General features: G+C 39.6%; 1 protein-coding gene and 1 non-coding gene across 5 annotated transcripts in view; one reads left to right on the forward strand and one right to left on the reverse strand.

Moving 5' to 3' along the window:
* PHF20 (PHD finger protein 20) overlaps positions 1 to 26114 on the reverse strand; it is a 171277-nt gene that overhangs the window by 106561 nt on the left and 38602 nt on the right. For 3 of the 4 annotated variants that reach the window (XM_042931062.1, XM_042931060.1, XM_042931059.1), the window contains exon 2: positions 16843 to 16957. In XM_042931062.1, the coding sequence (XP_042786996.1) occupies positions 16843 to 16925 (83 nt within the window). In that variant the 5' untranslated portion in view covers positions 16926 to 16957. Of the gene's footprint in view, positions 1 to 16842; positions 16958 to 18444; positions 18501 to 26114 lie in introns of those variants that run through there. The other variant, XM_042931061.1, reaches the window with a different exon arrangement.
* On the forward strand, positions 9291 to 9421 carry LOC122216766. Its single transcript, XR_006201108.1, has one exon.

Genomic DNA, 26114 nt, shown 5'->3' on the forward strand with positions numbered 1-26114 from the left:
AACCCAAGCCCTCCTCCTTTTGATTTTCAACCTTAGCTGAGGATTTCCTTATTTCATTTAAAAAATAAAATCAATCAAAAAAAGAATCCCACTGCTGGTGGGAATGTAAAACAGCGCAACTGCTGTAGGGGAAAATTTGGCAATTCCTCAAAAGATTAAACAGGATAATTAGCATATGACCCAGCCATTCTATTCTTAGGTAGATACACAAGAAATATGAAAATATATGTCTACATACAAACTCATACACAAATGTTCATAGCAGCATTATTCCTAATAACCAAATAGTGAAAACAACACAAACACTCATCAACTGATAAATGGATAAACAAAATATAGTATATCCCTATAATGGAATATTGTTACTCGCCCATCAAAAAGAATGTTTATTGGGGCACCTGGGTGGCTCAGTGTGTTAACCATCCAACTCTTAATTTCAGCTCAGGTCATGATCTCACAATTCGTGAGTTCGAGCCCTACATAAGGCTCTGCACTGACACCTCAGACCTCAGAGTCTCCCTCTCTCTGCCCCCTCCCCCATCTGCTCTCCTATCTCTCTCTCAAATAAACTTAAAAAAAATGTTGATATATTCTACGACAAAAATGATTCTTGAAAAAAAATTTTAATTAAAAAAAATATACATATTAAGTGAAAGAAGCCAGTCACAAAGAAAAACACTGTATGATTCAATTTCTGAGCAAATGCCCAGAACAGACAAATCTATAGAGAAAGAAAGTATATTAGTAATTGCCTAGGGCTGGGGCAAGCTGAGGGGAAAAAGGAATGACTGCTAATGCATGCAGGGCTTCTTTTCGGGGTGACAAAAATATTCTGAAATTAGAGTAGCAACAATTGTACAACTTTGTGAATATGCTACAAACCGCTGATTTGTATGGTTTAAAAGAGTAAATCTATGGTATATAAATTATAACTCAATTTAGAAAAATAAAAAAGGAGGGAAACAAAAGAATCCCACCAAGTGCTGGCAAAGACATAGAGCAACTGGGACTCACACGCATTGCCAGTGGAAATGCAAACATGGAATAGCCACACTGGAAAACAGTTTGGCAGTTTTTCAACAAGTTAAACATACATTTAACCTATAACCCAGCAATCACACTCCTTGGCATTTGCCCAAGACAATGAGAACTTATGTTCTCACAAAATCTGTAAGCAAAAGTGTATTCCTATTTAGTAAAACCTGGAAACAATTCATATCTTTGAACAGGTAAATGGATAAATTGTGGTACATCCATATAATGGAATTCTACTCAGCAATAAAATGAAGAAATTACTGATTCATGCAAAGGTGTGGATGAATTTCAAATGCATTATGGTAAGTGAATATGATAACACAAATTTAAAAGGCTACACACTGTCCAATTCCATTTATATGACATTCTGGAGAAAGTAAAACTACATGGACAAGGACAGGATCAGTGGGTAACAGATGCTGGAAATGGCAGAAGGAGTAGAAAGGCATCCAAGGAAATTTTGTGGGGTAATAAAAGCGCTCTACATTTTGTGGTGGTGCATGCATGACTATGAGTTTGGCAAGACTCATATAACTGTACAGTATATAAATTATAACTCAATTTTAAAAATAGAAAACACACACAAGAAAAAGAAAAAACACATGCTCCCATCATCAATCCCACAAGTCAACCTTCATTTCCATCTGTACACCCAGTCTTCCTCTTCCCTTTATAATAAATGAACTATCTGCTCCTATAAATGGCCAATTCCTCCATTTGTGCACCACACCAGCTCTCTCTCCCATTTTTCTTGAACTCATGCCCATCAGGATTTTGTCCCCAGTGCTCCACTAAAACAACTCTTGTCTAAAATTAACAACACAACAAACAACAGGTGTTGGCGAAGATGCGGAGAAAGGGGAACCCTCTTGCACTGTTGGTGGGAATGCAAACTGGTGCAGCCACTCTGGAAAACAGTGTGGAGGTTCCTCAAAAAGTTAAAAATAGAATTACCATGGGACGCCTGGGTGGCTCGGTTGGTTAAGCAACTGACTCTTTCGGCTCAGGTCATGATCTCATGGTTCCAGAGTTCAAACCCTGCCATTGGGCTTTCTGCTGACAGTGTGGAGCCTGCTTGGGATTCACTCTCACTCCTCTCTCTCTGCCCTTCCCCTGCATGTGCCTCTCTCTCAAAATTAATAAACATTTAAAAAAAGGATGTACCAAAAAAAAAAAAAAAGATGGTACAAGAAGTGAAGAGATAAGAACCAGAAACTCAGACTTGATCAGTGCAAATAATTCTAATATAATCTTTTTTATTTATTTATTTTGAAAGAGAGCAGGGGAGAGGCAGAGAAGAAAGGAAGACAGAAAATTTCAAATGGGATCTGTGCTGATGTGGGGCTCGATCCCACAAACCGTAAGATCATGACCTGAGCCAAAATCAAGAGTCAGATGCTTAACCAAGTAAGCCACCCAAGCACCCCAGTGCTTAAATATAATTAAAAAAAAAAAGTGAGACAAGAGCTAAGGACACAATGAAACTCAGATTTTAAAATCCTTTGTACAAAAAAATGGAAAGAGACCATGATCAACTTAAATGGAAACAAAGCAGTGGAAACGTGCCAAAGAGTTAGGAAAGCAACAGACAGAAGGAGTTTTTCACCATGTTCTGGGTAGAACAGAGAAGGCGAGGCCTACTGTTCAAGGCAGATGGTGTGCTCCTGATAGATGATAGGAAAAAGGCGGAGGGTGGCAGAACTAGCAGTTTCTGTTCTATCCACCGAACATCACTGCTAGGTGACTGAAGCCTCTCACATCTTAAGTCAGTTCATCTGCACAAGGTAAAGAGGCAGGCAGGATTATGCATCCAGAGAGTAGGAAATGGATATCTGGAAAGTGTGTCCCAAAGTGGTAGGTCCAAAATTAGAAGATGAATTCTTATCAGTACTCCACAGCCTGTTTGGTGAGATAAACTTTTTTAAGAAGTAACAACCTCCATGGAAAATCTAAATCTTTATTTTACAAATTCCCCTCCCTAAATAATAAAAATCCTAAATCTATGATTTCTTTGGGACCCTAGAATTTAAGAAAAACTGGCTTAGATGATTTACAAATGATTTCTGGTAAGATACATAAAACAGTTGTCTAACACAACCAAGTTAGGGGCGCTTGGGTAGCTCAGTAGGTTGGGTATCCAACTCTTGATTTAGGCTCAGGTCATAATCTCACAGTTTGTGGGATCAAGCCCCGCGTCCGGCTCTGTGCTGACAGTGTGGAGCCTGCTTGGGATTCTTTTTCTCTCCCTCTCTCTGCCCCTCTACCTCTCTCTCTCTCTCTTATTTATTATTGAGAGAGAGAGCGCGCAAGTGGCAGAGGGGCAGAGAGAGATGGAGACAGAATCTGAACCAGGCTCTAGGCTCTGAGCTGTCAGCACAGAGCCGGACATGTGGCTCAAACCCACAGACTGTGAGATCCTGACCTGAGCCAAAGTCAGACACTTAAACTGAGCCACCCAGGCACCCCAATAAATAAACATTTTTTTAAAAAACAGGTTAAGTCTCAGATTCATCAGTGATTAATCTGTGATCTTGGGCAAGTCATTTTACTTCTGAGCTTCAGTTCTAAATGGGCTTGCCTAAGCAATTAAGGCAATTAGCATCATACCTGACACAAAGCAAATCTCTGACAAATGTTAGCTGCCATTACTACTGTTGTTTAACAGAAGTATAATATGTGTAGTAGACAAGAGAGAAACTAGGCTTCTGTATAAGCATTTCAGATCAAATAAATCAAAGATACAGACCTATTAAAAATATCACAGCATTAATCAAGAAAGACCTCTCACCCACTCTGGATCACATTTGTATCTCCCTACACATCTACTGTCACATGAGGTTCGAAAAATACTTTAACCCTTTTCATGTCTTTTTTGTTTTTTGGCAACCTAGCAGCAAATTCAGAAAACATGGAAGAGCACTCAGGAAAATATCACTAGGGAAAGGAATCACCTAGGAGGCATACCCAGGCTTTGGAGTCAGATCAACAGGGGTTCAATCCTAGCTCCACCAGTCACCAGCTGTGAAATTAGGAACAAAGGACTTACCTCTGTGAGCCTTGGTTTCTTCCTTCATTTATAAAATTGAAACAATAAACAACATAACAACATAGCTTCCTGAGATTTAATGGAGAAGCTGCATATGGAGAGCCTGGCATGGTCAGTCCTCCACATAACTATCTAATTCTACAATATTAAAAAAATTTCTCGGGGTGCCCAGGGTTCCCTCTCTCTTTCCCCCCATCACCCATTCATGCTCTCTCTCTCTCTCAAAACTAATTAAAAATAAAAAAAATTAGGGGCACCTGGGTGGCTCAGTCAGTTAAGCGTCCAACTTTGGCTCAGGTCATGATCTCACGGTCTGTGGGTTCAAGCCCTGCATCGGGCTCTGTGCTGACAGCTCAGAGCCTGGAGCCTGTTTCAGCTTCTGTGTCTCCCTCTCTCTGCTCCTCCCCGACTCACGCTCAGTCTCTCTCTCTCTCTCTCTCTCTCTCTCAAAAATAAACATTAAAAAAATGATTTTTTTAATTAAATAAATAATTTCTCTGAGGCGCCTGGGTGGCTCAGCCAGTTAAGCATCCAACTCTTGGTTTGGGCTCAGGTCATAATCTCACAGTTCATGAGATCGAGCCCCATATTGGGCTCCATGCTATCAGTGAGGAACCTGCTTGGGATTCTCTCTCTCCTTTCTCTCTGCCACTCACCCACTCGCATGTGTGCATACATTTTCTCTGTCTCAAAATAAATAAATATTAAAGTTTTTTTAACATAAATAAGTAAAAATAAAATAAAGTCTTAAAGAAGGGTGCCTGGGTGGCTCAACTGGTTGAGCATCCAGCTCTTGATTTCAGCTCAGGTCATGATCTCGTGGTTTCATGGGTTTGAGCCCCAAGTTGGGCTCTGCACACTGGCCATGGTACAGACCCTGCTTGGGATTCTCCCTCTCTCCCTCTTTCTCTCTGCCCCTCCCCTCCTCAAAATAAATTTGTAAAAAACTTTTAAAAGAACAAAAATAAAAAATAAAAAATAATCAAATCAAATAATTATAGACTGGCAAAAGCATAGCATAAGAGAATTCGTTAGGTGTTCCTTATGAGCATGTGACTTCGGATCTCGGGCTTGTGAGTTCAAGCCCCACACTGGGCATAGAGATTACTTAAAAAATAAAACCTTAAAAAAAAAGAAATAAAAATTTTCAATGTAAGAGAAAAAAGGCAAAAAGAAAAATCAAAATATAAATTACCAAATATTAAATTTAAATTGGAAATACCAAAATGAACTCACAATTTTTCAAAAATTTTATTTCTTAGCTTCATCCACTGAAAAGGCCAAAAAGCAGTAACATTGTAGCGGGAATAAACACACCCAATGTCCAAAGCTTAATTTCTAAATACTACTTCCAACTGAAAGGAATTAGGACTCCTTGGAGAAATGGCAGAGTCCAGGGTCTGGATCGGGGCATGTGCAAGATAAATCTGGGGCTTCTAGCAGTACCAGAAAATAAGAAAATACTTCGAGGACTAATAGGAGTGTGTCGAAAGTACAAAGAACCCAGTTAAAAGGCCTCCCACTGGCTAACTCTCGGATAATTTTAGCACCAAAGAGAATAATGAATGTAACTGACTACAACACCACACTAAATAATCTCAGTCTTGGTGATTCTTAACAATGAAAAAAGAAAAAAGAAAAGTTCTTCTTGCAGGAGAATGTCAACCAATAAAACACAAAACATAAAGGGAATGACAGAGGTAGAAAATCATTATTCTTCCACTGCCAGTGTAATAACTTACTCAGGTAAGGATTATCAATGGATGCTGAAATCATTAGGTAAAGGGTGTGGGGTAACAGGATATTGAAACATACCAAAGCATCCCCACAAATTGCTTACTACTTTCACAGAGAAACATGTACCTTTAAAATGGTGAGGGATGGCAGTCACCACATGGAACAGTGGGACAACCCAGTTTTGTGTGTCCCCTGATGTGATACAATATGAAACACACATCATTACCACTGAAACACTGCAAAAAAATGTTTACTCTTTTGTCTAGATCTAACTTCCAGTTTACAGGAAGTATAAGAGAATACATGAATCAAGCTGAATTCAACATGAGAAAACAATGTGACCAACCCCACATATGGAATATTCTACGAAACTGTTCAGGTCTCTTAAAAATAAATAAATAATGCCATGGTGGGGGAGGGATTAGGAAAGGGGTGAAGGATTATTATGGAATAAAAGCAACTAAAGAGACATAAAACCAAAAACGTAGGGGTGCCTGGCTAGCTCGGTCAGAAGAGCATGCAACTCTTGATCTCAGGGTGTAAGTTTGAGCCTCACATTGGGTGCAGAGATTACTTAAAAATAAAATCTTTAAAAAAAAATGGGGGTACCTGGATGGCTCAGTCTGTTAAACGTTCAACTCTTGACTTCAGCTCAGGTCATGATCTCACAGTTCATGAGGTCAAGCCCCACATCAGGCTCTGCCCTGACAATACAGATCCTGCTTGGGATTCTCCCTCTCTCTCTCTGCTTCTCCCCACCTCTCACACACACACACACACACACACACACACACACACACACACACACTCTCTCTCTCTCTCTCTCTCTCTCTCTCTCCTAAAATTAATAAACTTTTTTTAAAATGTTAAAAAAATGTAATGTGCCAATCTGGATTGAGTAAACCTCGATTTCTAAAAACAACATTCTTGGGGTGCCTGGGTGGCTCGGTCGGTTAAGCGTCCGACTTCAGCTCAGGTCATGATCTCACGGTCTGTGAGTTCGAGCCCCGCGTCGGGCTCTGTGCTGACAGCTCAGAGCCTGGAGCCTGTTTCAGATTCTGTGTCTCCCTCTCTCTCTGCCCCTCCCCTGTTCACGCTCTGTCTCTCTCTGTCTCAAAAATAAGTAAACATTTAAAAAAAATTAAAAAAAAAATTCTTGGTGTCTGGGTGGCTCAGTCAGTTGAGCATCCAACTCTTGATTTCGGCTCAGGTTCTGATTCCCGGGTTGTGGGATTGAGCCCTGTGTCAGGCTCTGAGCTAAGCGTGGAGCCTGCTTGGGATTCTCTTTCTCTCTGTCCCCCCTGCCCCTTTCCCCAACTCATGCTCTCTTTCTCTAAAATAAAGAAACCTTGAAAAATGACATTCTTGGGACAATAGGAAAATCTGAATATGGTCTAGACACTAAATATTATGGAATTATTACTAATCATGATTAATAAAATTATAAAAAGTGTATGAATCAAATTGGCTACATGTTAACAATTAGTAAATACAAGTGGAAGGTATAGTGCTTATCTCACTGTTCTTTCAATTTTTCATTATGTTTGAAAATTTTCATAATAAAAAAGCTGACACTCATTTACTTTAGTCTCTTCAAAATAAGAACAAAAAATCCAAGGATTCAGAAGTTAAAAATCAAAAGGAAGTAAGTGATGAAGAGTTAGACCCTAATCCCACTACCGCATCTTATCCCAATGTACTAAAAACACACATTCAACATGTGGCTCTGCCCTGCAGATATACTACTTATTGTAATATAAACAAATCATTTATCAGGGTAAAAACACCACCACTTCTAAAGATAAATAAATAACAAAGATAATAAATAATAAAGATAATAAAACAAATCCTCCATTATTATTTTTTAAGTCACTGCCTCTTTATTTCTTTTTAAATGATCTCTACACCCATAATGGGGGTCAAACAACCCCAAGATGAAGAAAAATCGCATGCTCTACCAACTGAACCAGCCACCAGGGGCCACAAATCCTCTGTTATTTTTTTTTTTTTTTAAGGTTTATTTATTCATTTGGAGAGAAAGAGAGACAGTGTGAGCAGGGGAGGGACAGAGAGAGAGGGAGAGAGAGAATCCAAGCAGGTGCCGCACTGTCAGCACTGAGCCCAACTCAGGGCTCAATCTCAGGAACCCTGAGATCATGACCTGAGCAGAAATCAAGAGTCGGACATTTTAACCACTGAGCCATCCAGGCGTCCCTCCTCCATTATTTCTCAAAGCATTCAGAGTCAAACAAATGTCCAGTCCTCTGCATTAGGAATTCAAATGAACATTATCAGAATTTGTTTCTGATAATGGAAACAGGAGTCAGGAGACTGAATGAATGAATGAATGAATGAATAAATAAATAAATAAATAAATAGAATTTAGGAGTCTAACATTAAACACTCCAGAGAATTTGGGTTTTTCAGAGAAGCCATGAACTCAGTCTATCTGGGTTCAAATCCCAGTCCTAATCCTGTGTGACCTTAAGCAAATAACATTACCTCTCTGAGCCCCCTTTGTCTTACTTTTAAAATAAGGTAAATGACAGCACCCATACCTCATGGTACTGTTAACTGGAAAATTAAACTAGATAATCCATGAAGTGGATACAGGACTATAAATGTTAAGTTTATATACTTTTGGTCCTAAAACTTCTTACAAACTGGCCATAATGTTTTCATTTTTATAGTAGACATGATTAAGAAGAAAACTAGTAGCTGTATTTTCCTGGCAATGAATACAAAATGCTCCCACAGGAATAATCCTATCTAATCCACATAATCCAATTATAATTCCCCATTTTGCCTACATGGAAACTGAGACTCGGAGAGGTAAAGTAACTTGACCGAGTAAACCCAAGTAATTAGAGTATATGAGACTCTAATCCACATCTCTTCACCCTCAGTTATAATCATTTGTCAGTACACCAGATAAGAGCTTAAAAACATTTGTAGAAATGCTTACAACTTTAAGTTCACAGGCTGGGCTGTTGATTTGCTATATTTGTTTCAAAAAGGCATTCGAGGTAGCAAATTTACCTGAATGTGACTCAAGGACAACTGGATTTCTTGGTACAGTGACCTGCACTCAAAGGGACCTAACCATTCAATCCTTAGAACTGATTCTATGACCGGATATCCTACCCCTCTGAAAAAACTCTGCTTTTGCCCAAATGTTCACTGCAGCTTTATTTATGGCTCCACTCTCACCTTTTCCGAGAAGGCTTTCCCAACTCCCCAGGCAGAGCATAGCTCATCCTCCCCTGGGCCTATACACATCCCTTCCCTTAGCCCCATCCACATTCCACTCTAAAAACAGACCACTCTAGCCACAAGGAGGTCCCTCTATCCCCTTGACAAGATCCTGTTCCCCTAACTAGAGTAAAAGTGGGTAGGACAGCATTCTATTCACTGCCTGAGATAGTTTGCTAAATTACCACAGAAGTGAGTAAATAAGTAAAAAAAGTTGGAGGGTCTCTCTCCTATGGGACAATGGGTGGTCCCTTTTCTCCTCAGCCAGGGTTGGAGGCCAAGATCAGCCCTTGAGGATCACTGTTGGGGCTGCCACAAGCTGGCAGCCTTGTTTTCCTACCTCAGACATCTGTAGTTGCTGGGAGCCCCCCACCTGCTCTACACCAGGCATGGTGGCCTCACAGCCAGACGAAGGTTTGAAGTGGCAGCACTGGCAGTGGGGCCTCTGGCTCTCCTTGGATAGTGCCAGGCTCTCAGGAGCTGATCCTGGCCTCTGTTGCCCCCAAAGTAGCCTGGCCCCCTGCCTGCCCCATAGGCAACACCTAACAAACACACCTCAACAGGGTCCTGTACAGGGCTGCGAGGCAGGGGGTGGTGAGGAAGAGCTGTGAGTGGGTGCTGGAGAAAAAGTACTGCTGGTGTCAAGGCCAAGGAGGTCAGACGTGATAGCTGGTACTCTGGCCACAAGCGCAAGCCACACTTCTAAGCAGTTAGCTGTATCTAATCGGACAGCTTGGGCTCCACACAGTTGCAGGTAGTAAGTTTGCTAAGTTAAAGGGCCTACTTGATCAGCTGCCAAATAATATTTTAGAAAAGTTTTCAATTTCTAACGGTTTTTCTTCACTAACAAAAGCTTTTTTTTTTTAATTTTTTTTAATGTTTATTTATTATTGAGAGACAGAGAGAGACAGAGCATGAGCATGGGAGGGGCAGAGAGACAGGGAGACGCAGAATCTGAAGCAGGCTCCAGGCTGTGAGCTGTCAGCACAGAGCCCGACACGGGGCTCAACCTCACAAACCGCAAGATCATGACCTGAGCTGAAGTCGGACACTCAACCGACTAAGCCACCCAGGTGCCCCCACTAAAAAAAGTTCTGAAAGTATCTTATTTTGTTCTAAAGGCAATACACCACTTTCTGTGGAAATGTGAAAAAAAATTGGAAGCAAAAAGTTCTACACAGGTAGAATAACAATCTGAAATATTGTTTACCCACTTAAGAGAACAAGTATCTACTGTATTATGCTTTCATAATGACTAAAAAAGTAAAAGTACAGAAGTCTTATGTACACACTGATCATGCCTATTTTATTTTAACAGAATTTTTTTTAAGTAATCACTACACCCACCATGGGACTTGAACTCATGACCACGAGATCAAGAGTTGTATGCTCTACCAACTAAGCCAGCCAGGCACCCCGTGGTCATACCTATTTCATACATAAGCAATTACAGAAAAGACTAAGTAGTTAGGATGGTAGATTTACAAGTAACTTTCTCCTATGTTACTTACTATTTATTATATAAATAGTGTTATATTGCTAACATACTTGAAAAAGATATGACATAAGCATAAATAAAATTGACATAATTTACTCAATAAAAAGAACACAGCAGAACAGTAACTATTAAAGTATTTGATTTGAGAGTCTAAAATTTATTTTCAAGGGCACCTGTAAAGCTCATTCAGTTGGTTAAGTGTCTGACTCCTGATTTCGGCTCAGGTCATAATCTCAAGGTCATGAGATTGAGCTGCGTGCTGAGCGAGGAACCCGCTTAAGATTCGATCTCTCCCTCTCCCTCTGCCCTTTCCCTGCACTCTTGCCCACTCTTTCTCTCTCTCTCAAAAAAAAATTTTTTTTATTTTTGCAAAAAAGGGTATTAGCAAGATTTAGCAGAGCTTCAAGAGACTTTTCCAGAGGAAATAAATAAAAAACTACCTCATTTTCTAAGATTTCTATAACACACTGAAACTAGACAAGGATAGGGCAAGAAAAGATCAAAACCAAAAGTACTAGTGAACATGGATATGAAAATCTCAAATAAAATATTAGCAAACGTTTATATAATTTATTATATAAATGATCTAATAGGATTTATCCAGGAACATAGTCAAGACTTATTCAACATTACACTATCAACAATAGCCAAATTATGGAAAGAGCCCAAATGTCCATCAACTGATGAACAGATAATGAAGATGTGGTGTGTATGTATATAGATTATACACACACATAATATATACATGTATATATATTTACACACATACATGTATACAATTGAATATTACTCAGCCATCAAAAAGAATGAAATTTTGCCATTTGCAACGACATGGATGAAACTAGAGTATATCATACTAAGCAAAAAAAGTCAGTCAGAGAAAGATAAATATATGATTTCACTCATATGTGGAATTTAAGAAACAAAATAGATGAACATATGAGAAGGGAAGGAAAAATAAAGTAAGATAAAAACAGAGAAGGAGACAAACCTAACAGACTCTTAACTATAGAGAACAAACTGAGGGTTGCTGGAGGGGAGGTGGGTGGGGGAATGGGCTAAATGCAATGGACATTAAGGAGGGCACTTGTGATGAGCACTGGGTATTATATTAAGTAATGAATCACTAAATTCTACTCCTAAAACCAATACTACACTATTCGTTAACTACCTTGAATTTAAATAAAATCTTGGAAGGAAAAAAAAAGAATCGTTCAAGCTTAGAAACTCTACTAATGTCATATACCATACTAACAGACTGAAGAGACAAAAATGCATATGGTCAAGGGGCGCCTGGGTGGCCCAGTTGGTTAAGCATCTGACTCTTGATTTCAGCTCAGGTCATAAGATCACGACCTCTCAGGTACCTGAGATTGAGCCCCATGTCAGACTCAGCACTGACAGCGCAGAACCTGCTTCGGAATGTCTCTCTCTTTCTCTCTCTCAAAATAAATATTTTTTAAATAATAATAAAATTTAAAAGAACTAGTAGGACAAATACGAAAATGCAGCAAGGTTTCTAGATACAAGATTAGTATATAAAACTCAACAGCAATAAACCCTCACATACCCATCACTCACTGCCACTTTTGCTTTCCCCATTCTCCATCTTTTCCTCATTTCCTATTTCCTTTGAAGCAAGTCCCAGACAACACCTCATTGTAGTCATTAATATGCCAGTATATAATCTCTAAAAAATGAGGACTTTTTAAAAACATAGCTATATCATTTCCATACCTACAAAAGTTAACAATGATCCTTTAATATCATTAATCAATGTTCAAATATCCAACAATATCATAAATGTCATAAATCTTTTTTTTAGCAATTGTTTTTGAGCTATCTCAGTAAAGTCCACACACTGAATTTGGTCAACAACAATAAAAACTCAACAGCATTACTACACACCACCAATAACCAAAGAAAAGATATAATATAAAAAGATCCATTCACAGAACCAACAAAAACTAGAAGGTACTTAGGAATAAGTCTAACAGATAATATGCAAAATGGAGGTTATAAAACAAGTTCATAAAAGAAAATGTGAATAAATACAAAAAAATAATATTTTCATAAGTAAAAACTCTATCATAAAGATGTTAATTCCCCCAAATTAATTATAAATCCAATGCAATTTATTGTGAAACTACAACAGTTTTTAAGAAACTACACAAATACAGCTATTCATGTTAAAAGCAAATGTCTACACCTGAAACTAATGTAACACTGACTGTCAATTATACCTCAACTGTTTAAAAAATAAGAGTAAAGGTCTAAGAATACAACAAAGAAAATAAAGCACAAAAAGGCAAAACCTGTCTTAACAGATATCAAGACTTACTTTAGGGGCGCCTGGGTGGCTCAGTCGGTTGAACATCCAACTCTTGATTTTGGCTCAGGACATAATCTCACAGTTCGGTTCATAGGTTTGAGCCCTGCATCGGGCTCTACACTGGCAATGTGGAGCTTGGTTGGACCAATTCTCTCTTTCCCCCTCTCTCTCTGCCCCTTCCCCATTCGTGCTCGCTCACTCGCTCTCTCTCTCACAATTAATTAATTTTAAAAGATTTATCTTAAAGCAATATCTATTGGATTATGTGTTGCTAGTAGCACCAGAGTAAATATAAATTAATAAAATAAAGAGCTAAGAAGAGACCCATGTTATGGGATTTGATATATAGAAGTAGTATTGCAGATCAGTGGGGAAAGGACAGATGCTGTCCTTTATAAAAGATGCTGGGGCAACTGATTATTTATATGGTGAATAAAAACGAGTATTAGACCAAGTTCATCACATACATAAAATTAATTCTAGGTAGGGGCGCCTGGGTGGCGCAGTCGGTTAAGCCTCCGACTTCAGCCAGGTCACGATCTCGCGGTCCGTGAGTTCGAGCCCCGTGTCGGGCTCTGGGCTGATGGCTCGGAGCCTGGAGCCTGTTTCCGATTCTGTGTCTCCCTCTCTCTCTGCCCCTCCCCCGTTCATGCTCTGTCTCTCTCTGTCCCAAAAATAAATAAAAAACATTGAAAAAAAAAAATTAAAAAAAAAAAAAAAAAAATTAATTCTAGGTAGATAAAGATCAAAATGTAAAAAGCAAACCTTTAAAACTTTTAGAAGAATTTCAGAGAATATTACATCCCATGAAAGATATCAGAAGTAAGCTGAAAAGACAAGCTACAGACTAGAAGATTTCTGCAATACAAACTAACAAAGAATTGGAATCGATAACATATTAGTAAAATACTGATAAATCACTAAGAAAAGACAAACAATCCAATAGAAAAATAGTCAAGAGCAAGCCACAAAACACAGATATTAGAAAATGCTCAACTTCACCAGAAGTACAGGGAACAAAGAATAAAAGTTTTATAACCAACAGACTGACAAACCAGAAAGTCTGTCAAAGGCAAAAATTGATAAGGATGTAGAAAAACAAGAAGTTTTATGTACTACTGGTGGGAGCAATTTAGTAGAAGCATTTTGGAGATAAATTTTGCAAGTTCCAATAAAACTGAAAATGTGTATATTACTCAACGAATTCACTGGAGTAGGACTTATCAAACAGTAGTTCATGACCCATTCAATTATAAAATGAAATTAATGATTCTAGACCAGCATTTGTGCATATGGTCAGGAAACACACAACATAGAAGAAAAACATCAAAGTATAATGCATGTACTAAGGTTAAGAAAGGTTACTAAAGAATTTTGCTTCCCTGAAATTTATATGTGTATACGAATGGTTACTACCCTGGATTTAAAATATATTTCTTACTATAAATTGCCATAAAACAAGTTTGAAAAGTCACTGCCCAATAAATATTCTTGCAAATGGACACAAAAAGGCATTTACAGAGATGTTCACAGTAGCACTGTGTTTATTTTTTTTTTATTCTTTTTAGTAATCTCTACACCCAATGTAGGGCTCAAACTCATGGCCCCAAGGTCAAGAACTGCATGCTGTACCGACTGAGCCAGGGAGGCATCCAGTTTTTCACTTTAAACACAGTGCTGCTGAGGTGCCTGGCTGGCTCAGTCAGAAGAGTGTGAGACTCTTGATCTCAGGGTCATGAGTTCAAGCCCCATGATGGGCCTAGAGCTTACTTGAAATAAATAAATAAAAATAAAATAAAATAAAATAAAATAAAATAAAATGAGGGGTGCCTGGGTGGCTCAGTTGGTTAAGCGTCCAACTTCAGCTCAGGTCATGGTCTCCCAGTTCGTGAGTTTGAGTCCCACATCAGGCTCTGTGCTAACAGCTCAGAGCCTGGTCTGCTTCAGATTCTGTGTCTCCCTCTCTCTCTGCCCCTCCCCCGCTCACACTCCGTCTCTCTCTCAAAAGTAAACATTAAAAAAAATGTTTTAGGGGCGCCTGGGTGGCTCAGTCGGTTAAGCAGCCGGCTTCGGCTCAGGTCATGATCTCATAGTCTGTGAGTTCGAGCCCCGCGTCGGGCTCTGTGCTGACAGCACAGAGCCGGGAGCCTACTTCAGATTCTGTGTCTCCCTCTCTCTCTCTGCCCCTCCCCTGCTCATGCTCTGCCTCTCTCTGTCTCAAAAATAAATAAAAACATTTAAAAAAAAGTTAAAAAAAATGTTTTAATAAAGTACAAAAAAATTAAATATAAATAAATATAGGATAAGTATCTTATGTATCAGTATAGCTAAATCACAAAAACATAAAGAAACAAATAATATACTACTACTTATATTAATTTTTAATACCTAAAATATTTCTATTATTTATGCATACATATACATAGTAAAAATGTAAAAACGTGGACAGAAAGGATACAACTGGGATAAGGATAAGTCTGGGATGCTGGTTGCCTCCATGGAATACAGAAGGGGAACTGAACTGGTAAGGGTATAAAATATACTTCTATTATATAAGAAATGTTTTATGTCTTTTATCTTTTAAAACATAAATATAATAAAAATGTTTTATTTATTCTGAGTGATATTTACTAATTTGTTAAATTTTATTATTAAATTTTATATATTAGTGTATTTTATTGATATTTATTCTGAGTGACAAGTACACAGATTATTTTACAGCTAGATGTACTTTTTACTTTTTCTATATTTTACTTTTTTTCCACATTTAAAAAGAATTCCCTCCCTTGATTAAGCTGCCTTAAAAAGTGTTAAGAGAAACCAAAAAGGGAAATAATTATAGATGATACAAACAGCTTACAACAACTAGGTGTTCAAAGTGTTTGTAATTCATATACCAATTCTTCCAGCCCCAAAAAGCAGCAGAGACATTTCTGCCCCAGCCACTTCCTCGCTTCTCTTTCCCCTGTCTTCTCTACCTACACCCCAGGAACTGGTCAGCTTATTTTCAGAAAACTCCCCAAAAGAGCTACACTCTTCCTTATAAAAACTCAGAAAGGGGAGCATGTGACTGGTTCAGCTGGTGGAGCATGTGACTCTTGATCTCAGGGTCATGAGTTCGAGTCCCATTTTGGGTGCAGATTATAAATAAATAAACTTTAAAACAACAACAACAACAACAACAACAACAACTAAGAAAGGTTTGAGTTCTGAAACCCCCACCTTTCCCTTAAGCATTAACAAATGGCCAGATTCTAGGATGTCCTCAACAACAACCGTCATTTTATAGTTGATAAGGAAGGTCTTTCCCCACATTCTACTACGTGATTCTCAAAAAAACTTGGAGGTTGATACTACTAGTACCCACACATTTATAGATAAAGCTGATGCTCAAAGAGGCTAATTACAAGTCAGAGGTCATAAACCAATGACAAGTCAGGATTACAAGCCCTCAGTCTCTAAATTTAATCACCTCTTCAGAGTGATGTTAAATTTCAACCATACCACATACTCTGAAAACAGGATGGGGTGTTCACAACACACAAGTTATTCCAATCTAATCCCTTTCCTTCATTCTTCCATCCCTGATTTTTCTCTCCTCTCTTCTTCCAGACAGGTACCCAAGATCAAGAGAGCTGCCACTATTAATTCGTCCCTTCCTTATAGCCATCTATGCTTCTTTTTCCCGTAACTCCTTCACACAAACACACAGAAAGGGGAAACAAGTATTAACAAATAGTCACTGGATGCTCTCCATGACAGATGGATCCCAGCACCAAAGAGAAAGGACATTCCCCCGGCTCTAGGCTTAAGTCTCCTTCCACCTTCCAAGAGTCAGGGAGCAGGAAAAAACTACAGAACACTTAAGAAAAGCCCTCTTTATCAGTGCTAGCAAAAATCCTTTACTGAAGGAATTTAATTAACAGAAAAATGTAAAAGTACCAGTTTTTTAATCGGTCCCGGGCTTCCAACTGGGCTCCCACTTCAAAGCTGATTCCTCTTCTGTTAGGTGGATGCTTTGTCATTTTCAGTCATCAGCGGGGCTGCCTTTATTCTCCTGAAAAAGGCAATTAAATATTTATGAAACTTAGGGAAAGTCTGCCCAGAGTGTAGCATCACTCACTACACATAAAAGACAAACAGGAATTATTCAAAACACAAAGCTCCAGGAAACCCTGTCAGTGCCTTCTTTCATGCCTGCTCTCATTCTAACATAGATGTGTCCTCCACTGGTTCCTCCTCTATTAGGCAGCATCCTGTAGTTCTAGGACTGTGAGGAGACCCCCACTCAACACTGCTTACCAAGGACTCACCTATAAGGGGCACCTCTCAGAACTCCAAAACAATTACTCTCCAGGTTAAATTCAATCATTTGCTAATGCATTCAACAAGTATCTGCTGAGAGACTATTTAAAAAAAACAGCCAAGACCAAAAGGGACATAAGCCCACATGAAGCCTCTGTCCACTAGGGAAAGACAAAAATATAGCCACTAAACAGATAAACAGAAGCACCTGGCTGGCTCAGTTGGTTAAATGTTCAGATTTTCGAGCCCCGAGTTGGACTCCACACTGTCAGTGTGGAGCCTGCTTGGGATTCTGTTTCTCTCCTCTCTCTGCCCCTCCCCCGCTCACGTTCGTTTTCTCTTTTGCTCTCTCTCAAAATACACTTAAAAAAAAAAAAAGTAGGGGCGCCTGGGTGGCGCAGTCGGTTAAGCGTCCGACTTCAGCCAGGTCACGATCTCACGGTCCGTGAGTTCGAGCCCCGCGTCGGGCTCTGGGCTGATGGCTCGGAGCCTGGAGCCTGTTTCCGATTCTGTGTCTCCCTCTCTCTCTGTCCCTCCCCCGTTCATGCTCTGTCTCTCTCTGTCCCAAAAATAAAATAAACGTTGAAAAAAAAAAATTTAAAAAAAAAAAAAAAAAAAAAAAGTAGTGTTATTAAAAAAATAGATTAATGGAATAACTGCAATCTGCAACTTCTATGAATTTTAAGTACTACATAAGAAGTAAACAAAAGCTGAGACATTGACTTCTGGCCCTATCTGGAAGGCTAGACAAGATCTATTTGTACTTTCTTTGATATATTTATATTTTCTGCCTGTTCTTGAGTTCATTCTGACAATTTATATTTTTCCTAAGTAACTCTTTATCAAACCTTTGGGTATGGATTGGTGGTCATTTTCTATATGAATAAAATTTATCTTTAGGGGCCAATGACGGTTCTAATGGAGATGAGATGTAGCCACTCTGAGCTCTCGGGGCACTTAAGCAGGCCACCTCCATACAGCAGGCTATATCTCGCTACATCTTCTCCCACTAAACTTTGGGTCTCAAAAGCCTACACTGCCCAAGCAACGTAAGAGTACTGCCAAGGGCAACATCCGCCTCATACCAGAAGCAAAATCTTTGCCATGGACTGAATGTGGAAAAATAACAGAAGTGGATCCTCATATCTGATGTGTAATGCCACCACATCCTAGGAAGAATTTGTTTGCAATACATTACATGAAAAGACAGAATCCTAAATTACAGCACGTTGAGCTCACATTAAAACTCGTGTGTTGGGGCGGGCACCTGGGTGGCTGTCAGTTGAGCATCCAACTCTAGATTTTTGCTCAGGTCATGATCCCAGGGTCATGTTGGGGGCACTTGGGCTCTGCACTGAGCGTGAAGCCTGCTTAGAATTCTTATTCTCTCTTTCTCTCTCTCTCCTTTTGGCCCTCTCCCACATTCACAATCTCTCTCTAAAAAACAAACAAACAAACAAACAAAACTCATGTGTGTACAGGGGAGCCTAGCTGGCTCAGTCAGTAGAGCATACAACCCTTGATCTCCGGGTCATGAGTTCAAGCCCCAAATTGGGCGTAGAGCCTGCTTTAAAAAAAAGGGGGGGGGGGGGCTATAGGTGATTGTTTTCCTTTTATTTCTTTTTTAAGTAAGCTCTACCCAACATAGGACTGGAACTAACAACCCTGAGATCAAGAGGCATATGCTCTACCAACTGAACCAACTAGGTGTCCCTGTTCTTTTCCTTTCAAACAGTTTCATAAACTTAAAATTTTTCACAACGGAAATATTCCAAGAAAAAAACAAAACATGTAATTTGAAGGATGAGTTAAGCGTTAAACAACCAATTCTGATGAGCTGATACTGGGGAAAGCTGCAAACCAAGTCAAATGAAGGCAGAAATGGTTGACAGTTTAAGGAAGCTGAAACATTCTAATCAACTGAAAAGTTATTATGTTAAGGAGTGTTTCCACTATAAGGACCCTAGGAAAGGGAGAGTCAGAGGTTTGACTGGCTTTATCTAACATTCTCCAGGAAAATATCAAATCTGATATAAGTAAATCCAATCAGTATAAAAGTCTTCATTTTGGCTTGGCCCAAATACCACTCAAATTATCTTTTTACCTCTGACTTCATGCACAATAGGTAATATACAGATTAACAGTTTGGCCTCCCAGATTATATGAAAATGTGATACTGGCTGGCTCAGTAGGTAAAGCAAACAACTTTTTTTTTTTTTTTTTTTTTTGGAGAGAGAGAGAGCATACGCACAAGTGAGTGAGGGGCAGACAAAGAGAAAATCCCAGGAGGGGCAGAAAGATAGAGAGAAGAGGGGCTCACCTGAAGCAGGGCCATGAGCTCACCTGATGTGGGACTGGAACTCATGAACTGTGAGATCATGACTTGAACCGAAGTCAGATGCTTAACAACTGAGCCACCCAGATGCCTGAGCATGCAACTCCTGATCTGGGGATTCTTTCACCTTCCTCTGTCCCTCCCTCACACACTCCAGGGTGCAAGTATGAGCGCGCACTCTCCCTCTCTCTAAATAAATAAATAAATAAACTTATAAAAGAAATTTTAAAAAAAAGTGATGCCAAACAAGAAAGGCAGAGTGGCACTGAACACTCACTGAGCTACTAGCATTTGTCAGACTTCACGCAGGGGGACAGCTCCCTTTTACAGACGCCATGTATGTAACATAATGTAATGGGATTAAATGCTTGGGTTTGAATCCCCAGATCCATCCTTTACTAGCTGAATGAATTTGGGTAAATTACCCCTCTGAATTTGTTTCCTCTCCTTAAAAGGGGTTAGTGGTGGTAATAGTACCTATCTCCAGGCAGCAGGTGTGAGGATTAAATGAGATAATCCATGTAAGGGGCACAGGGCCGGTACAAAGTAAGGACTATAAAAGAGTTATTAGCTATTAATAATTCTTCTTTTAAAGATTTTATTTTTTTAACGTTTATTTACTTTAAGACAGAACACAGGCGTGCGAGCTGAGAAAGAAGGGAGAGAGAGGAAGAGAGAGAATCCCAACCAGGCTCCATGCTGTTAATGAAGAGCTGGATGCGGGGCTCGATCCCACAAACCATGAGATGACAACCTAAGCTGAGATAAAGAGTCAGACACCTAACCGACTTAGCTACCCAGGCACCCCAAAGATTTTATTTTTTAAGCAATCTCTCCCAATGCGGAGCTCAAATTCACAACCTCGAGATCAAGAGTTGCATGCTCCACCAACTGAGCCAGCCAGGCACCCCTAGATAATAGATAATTCTATTATCACAAATGAGAAAATTAGGCTTAGCATAATTTGGCTAAGGTTCAGGTGCCAAGTGACAAGCCCCAGAACAAAAAGCTCAAGTCTGCTTGATTTCTAAATTAATTCTTTCACCACACAAATTCTCCTCAGGTACCCAAGGAGGCTTCCCACTAAAATACAGGAGGAGTGTGGGAACGAGGCAGTAAATGAATGAAGATGAGCAAACTATTCCCAGTGGCTGAAATGAAGGAAACAATTACTCTTGAGGCTGAATTGTCAGAAGGTCTTCCTTACAAATGAACTAAAAACCTGTTTCTGACTCTGACCCACTTGTTTGAGGTTTCACTCCCTGGTATCACAAAGAATAAGACTAAGGACTAATCTGACTTTTGTGTCCCATCTCCAATCTTCCTACCACTGTTCTGGGGTGGCAGCATTTGTTTTTTGATTTCACGTTAAATCATTCAATAAATGATTAGTTAGTACTATCAGTAAGGCATTGTGCTGGAAATTAGGAGTAAGAAATCCAACTCAGTCCCCGCTCCAGTCCACCCAGAAAGACAAACACTGGAAGAGACGAACAAGCTCTAACAAAGGGCAAGGGGAGTGCCACCCAAGAAATCATCTGAAAGCCTCAATTTAATTTTGTTGTTGTTGTTAAGTAAGCTCTACGCCTAACATGGGGCTCGAACTCACAACCCTGAGATCGTGAATCATATGTTCTACAGACTGAGCCACCCAGGTACCCCAAAATTCCAATTTAATTTGGCAACAGGGCACCTGGGTGGCTCAGTCAGTTAAGCATCCAACTCTTGAAACTGGCTCAGGTGATGATCTCAGGTGAGAGATCGAGCCGAGCATTGGACTCTGGGCTGACACCGCAGAGCCTGCTTGGGATTCTCTCTCTCTCTGCCCCTCCCCTACATGCGTACACTGTCTCTTTCTCTCTCTCTCTCAATAAATAAATAAACGAACATAAAAAAAAATAATTTGACAACTACTAACAAAAAAGTCCAGACAGAAGCAGGAAATTAAAAAAAAAAAAAAATTTTTAAAAAAAAAAATTACATAAGTCTTTTTTTTTTTTACCTCTCACATTTAGTTTCAAACACAAATTATTTTCAAAAAGGCTAAGATTCTAAGGTTTTTAACTTATCCATTCTTCAGGCCCTTAGCTTTTTCTTCCAAAAAGCTCCAACTTCCAAGTTAAGAGTTAAAGGGAATATGTTCAATAAGGACACTGAGAAAAACTAAGAGAGAAAAAAAACCTAACGCAATCTGTATTTATATAGGATTCCGTACTTTTTTAATTGTTTTAATATTTATTTTTGAAAGAGAGAGACACACACAGAGAGTGAGCAGGGGAGGGGCAGAGACAGAGGGAGACACAGAATCTGAAGCAGACTCCAGACCCTGAGCTGTCAGCACAGAGCCTGATGTGGGGCTCAAACTCAGGAACCATAAGTTGAGCATCCAACTGAGCCACCCAGACGCCCCTAGGATTCCATTTTAAAGACCTTGTCAGGACTTCAAATTACTCCTTTACATTCAAATTTCCCTACAATGGGAACCCACTGCCACAAAGGAGATAGAAAGACTTATTTCCTTAAATACAGTATTTGCAGTCAATGCTCCTGTATCAATAAAATGAAAGCTTTAATTGTGTGCCTTGTAATACTATTTACAGGGCACTTTCTCAACATGGGGGAAAATAACTGCAAAGCATGTGACAAGGAGCTAACTTCCCATATTAACAAAGACTGCATACAAACCAGAACAAAAATGCCAAACAACTAACTTATTAAAGGAAATGCAAATCAAAATAACAATTTTTCACTTCTAAGGCAAAAAATGTAAAGGTAGGATAACTAGTATTTGCAGGGATGAGGCGAATAAAGCATGCTTATACACTGTTGGTAGAAGCATAAATTGGAAAAGCTTTTCTAAAGGCAACTTGGCACTATCTACAAAAATACATTTACTTGCAACCCAGCTGTCCCACTGCCAGTAACTTACCCTACAGATATATCCCCCAAAGTCTGCCCAATTACCTGTAACGATGATTAATATAGCTTTGAAATTTCCACAGCTAGTATATCCATCAAAAGAAGCTTCATTAAGTGAATTATGGTTCATCCAGACAACAAAATATTGTACAGCCATTAAAAGGAAAAATGGCAATCTGTAGATGCTGATATGGAACCATCTGCAAGACTTACTGTCAAGTAAAAAGGACATGATGTAGAGGCATGTGTATGGTACTATCCCTTTAATGTAAACAAACAGACATATGGACACAACTATTTTTTTATGTTTATTTATTTTTTAGACAGACAGAGTGCAAGTGGGGGAGGGGCAGAGAGAGAGGGAGACACAGAATCTGAAACAAGCTCCAGGCTCTGAGCTGTCAGCACAGAGCCCAATGTGGGGCTCAAACTCACAAATGGTGAGATCATGACCTGAGCTGAAGTTGGACACCCAACCGAGCCACCCAGGCGTCCCTAGACACAACTATCACAGCATATGTATAAAATTATTTCTTAGAAGGAACCAAGAAACTATTTAAGGACATTCCCTTAATGAGAGGAACGGAGCATGAAAATTTAACCTTTCATTTTTTATCTTACTATTTTGGTAGAATTTTCTAACCTTAAGAATGTATTTGCAAGGGTAGGGGGCCTGGGTGGCTCAGTCGGTTAAGCATCAGGACATTAGATCTCAGCTCAGGTCATGATCTCATGGTTTGTGAGATGGAGCCCAGCACTGGACTCCACACTGACAGCTTGGAACCTGCTTGGGATTCTCTCTCTGCACATCCTCTGCTGGTGTGCACATGCACGCACACTCTCTCTCGAAGTAAAAAAATGAAAAATAACTTTAAAAAATTAAGGGGCAACTGGATGGCTCAGTCAGTTAAGCATCTGACTTTTTTTTTTTTTAATGTTTATTTATTTATTATGAGAAAGAACACACAGGAGAGGGGCAAATAAAGACAAAGACTCTTAAGAAGGCTCAATGCTCAGCACAGAGCCCTATGCAGGGCTCGATCCCATGAACCGAACCGTGAGATCATGACCTGAGCCAAAGTCAAGAGTCAGAAGTTCAACCAACTGAGCCACCCAGGCACCCCAAGCATCCAACTCTAGATCTCAATTCAGGTCTTTTTTTTTTTTTTTTTTTTTTTTAATTTTTTTTAACGTTTATTCATTTTTGAGACAGAGAGAGACAGAGCATGAATGGGGGAAGGTCAGAGAGAGAGAGGGAGACACAGAATCTGAAACAGGCTCCAGGCTCCGAGCTGTCAGCACAGAGCCCGACGCGGGGCTCGAACTCACAGACCGTGAGATCATGACCTGAGCCGAAGTTGGACGCCCAACCGACTGAGCCACCCAGGCGCCCCTTTTTTTTTTTTTTTTTAATTTTTTTCAATTCAGGTCTTGATCTCAGGGTCACAAGTTCAAGCGTCACATTGGGCTCCACTCAGGGTATGGAGCCTACTAAATAAATAAATAAATAAATAAATAAATAAATAAATAAATAAATAGAAATAAAAAGTAATTTTTTAAATGTATTTTTTGAAAGAGAAAGAAAAAGCACACATGAGAGATGGGGGGTGGGGGGAACATAAGCAGGGGAGGAACAAAGAGAGAGAGAGAGAGGGAGAGAGAGAATCCCAAGCAGGCTCTGTGCTGTCAGGACAGAGCCTGACAAGGGGCTGAATCTCACGAACCATGAGATTATGACCCAAGCTGAAATCAAGAGTTGGATGCTTAACCAACTGAGCCACCTAGGCGTCCCAAGAATTTACTTTTTTTTTCATTGTCAACAGGGATTATCTAGTCAGTAAGATTTTAATTTTGGGTTCCTTCTTTGTTATTTCTTCATATTTCTTCATAACATTTAAATATACAAAAGTCCTTTCATTCTTATACTGTCTTACCAGACCTTCACAACTGCCATGTGATCTAGTTAAGACTACATGTGATAGTGCTGTGGCACAGACAGAAAACCGAGGTGCAGAGCAGCCAGCAGCTTCGCAGGTCCTCCAAAGCAGGAGATACTTACAACAGGTAACAAGATTTTCCCAGAGATACACCAACCACTTCTCAAAGGCTATTCCTCTAGGGGCTCCTGTGTGGCTCAATCAGTTAAGCATCCGACTCCTGATTTTAGCTCAGGTCATGATCTCACAGTTCATGAGTTTGAGCCCCACAACAGGCTCTGCACTGTCACCTTGGGATTCTCTCTCCCTCTCTCTCTGTACCTTCCCCTGCCTGTGAACATGCTCTCTATCAAAATAAAGAAACATTTAAGGAAAAAAGAAAAAAGAAAAAGGGCCTTCCTCTCTCCTTTACCAAAGTTGTTGCTATGCTTATATTCACGCCTTTAGATACAAACACAATTTGAATACAGGCAGGAAGATCAAGTAATTGGCTGCTTTCCAGATGTTGTGTCAGAATTATCACACCATTACATAACAAGCAAGAATATTTAATTTTTCAGAAAGGCCAAAACCTAAGACTGGCTCAGCTGTGAGGAAACTGAACATCTGAACTATTGCCTAGGGCCCTCACCAGGGCTGTCTTTTTACACCTCAATCTGCAAGCAAGGAACATGCTGTAAAACTGCTTATACACTTGGACTCAGTAACCTTAATGTGAAGAATACAGCCCAGGATAAAAATAAATCATTTGTGAAAATGAAAAAAAAAAATAGCTCTTTAGATAAAACTCTGGGGAAAGTAGATTTAGTTCACATGTTTAAGGGGCGTCTGGGTGGCTCAATCAGTTGAGCGTCCGACTTTGGCTCAGGTCATGATCTCATGGTCCATGAGTTCGAGCGCAACATTGGGCTCTGTGCTGACAGCTCCGAGCCTGGAGCTGCTTTAGATTCTGTGTCTCCCTCTCTCTCTGCCTCTCCCCTGCTCATGCTCTCTCTCTCTCTCTCTCTCTCTCAAAAATAAAAAAATAATCAACATTAAAATCAAATAAACATTAAAAAACAATTTAAAAACAAGGGGTGGGGGAAGGGGCACTGAGAGAGGGAGATCGAATCCCAAGCAGGCTCCACGCTGGCAGCATGGAGCCCAACATGGGGCTCGAACTCATGAACTATGAGATCATGACCAGAGCTGAAACCATTGGGAGCTTAACCAACTGAGCCACCTAGATGCCCCTAAAAACAAGAGTATGTTTAAATAAAACCTAATGTAGGAGCGCCCAGGTGGCTCAGTTAAGCGTTGACTTTGGCTCAGGTCATGATCTCACAGCTCCTGAGTTCAAGCACCACATGGGGCTCTGTGCTGAAAGCTCAGAACCCGGAGCCTACTTCAGATTCAGTCTCAGTCGCTCTGTGCCCCTCCCCCACTCATGCTCTGTCTCTGTCTCTCTCTCTCTCAAATATAAATAAACATTAAAAAAAAGTTTTAAATAAACCTAATGTAGTAGGACTACACTACAAGCTCCATTAGGGAAAGGAAGGACTAATGCTCACAGATGCCAAATAAATGAATTAAAAAATAAAATGATGGTGATGTGAGCTAACCTTACAAAAGGATAGAAAATACCCTTAGGCAGACTAACAAGACCTACTTGAAAAACATTTATAATAACAATAGCTAATTAACTCTACATATATTAACTCATGTAATCTTTAAAACAA

The sequence above is a fragment of the Panthera leo genome, chromosome A3 (genome assembly GCF_018350215.1).
Source record: "Panthera leo isolate Ple1 chromosome A3, P.leo_Ple1_pat1.1, whole genome shotgun sequence".
Classification (NCBI taxonomy): Eukaryota; Metazoa; Chordata; class Mammalia; order Carnivora; family Felidae; genus Panthera; species Panthera leo.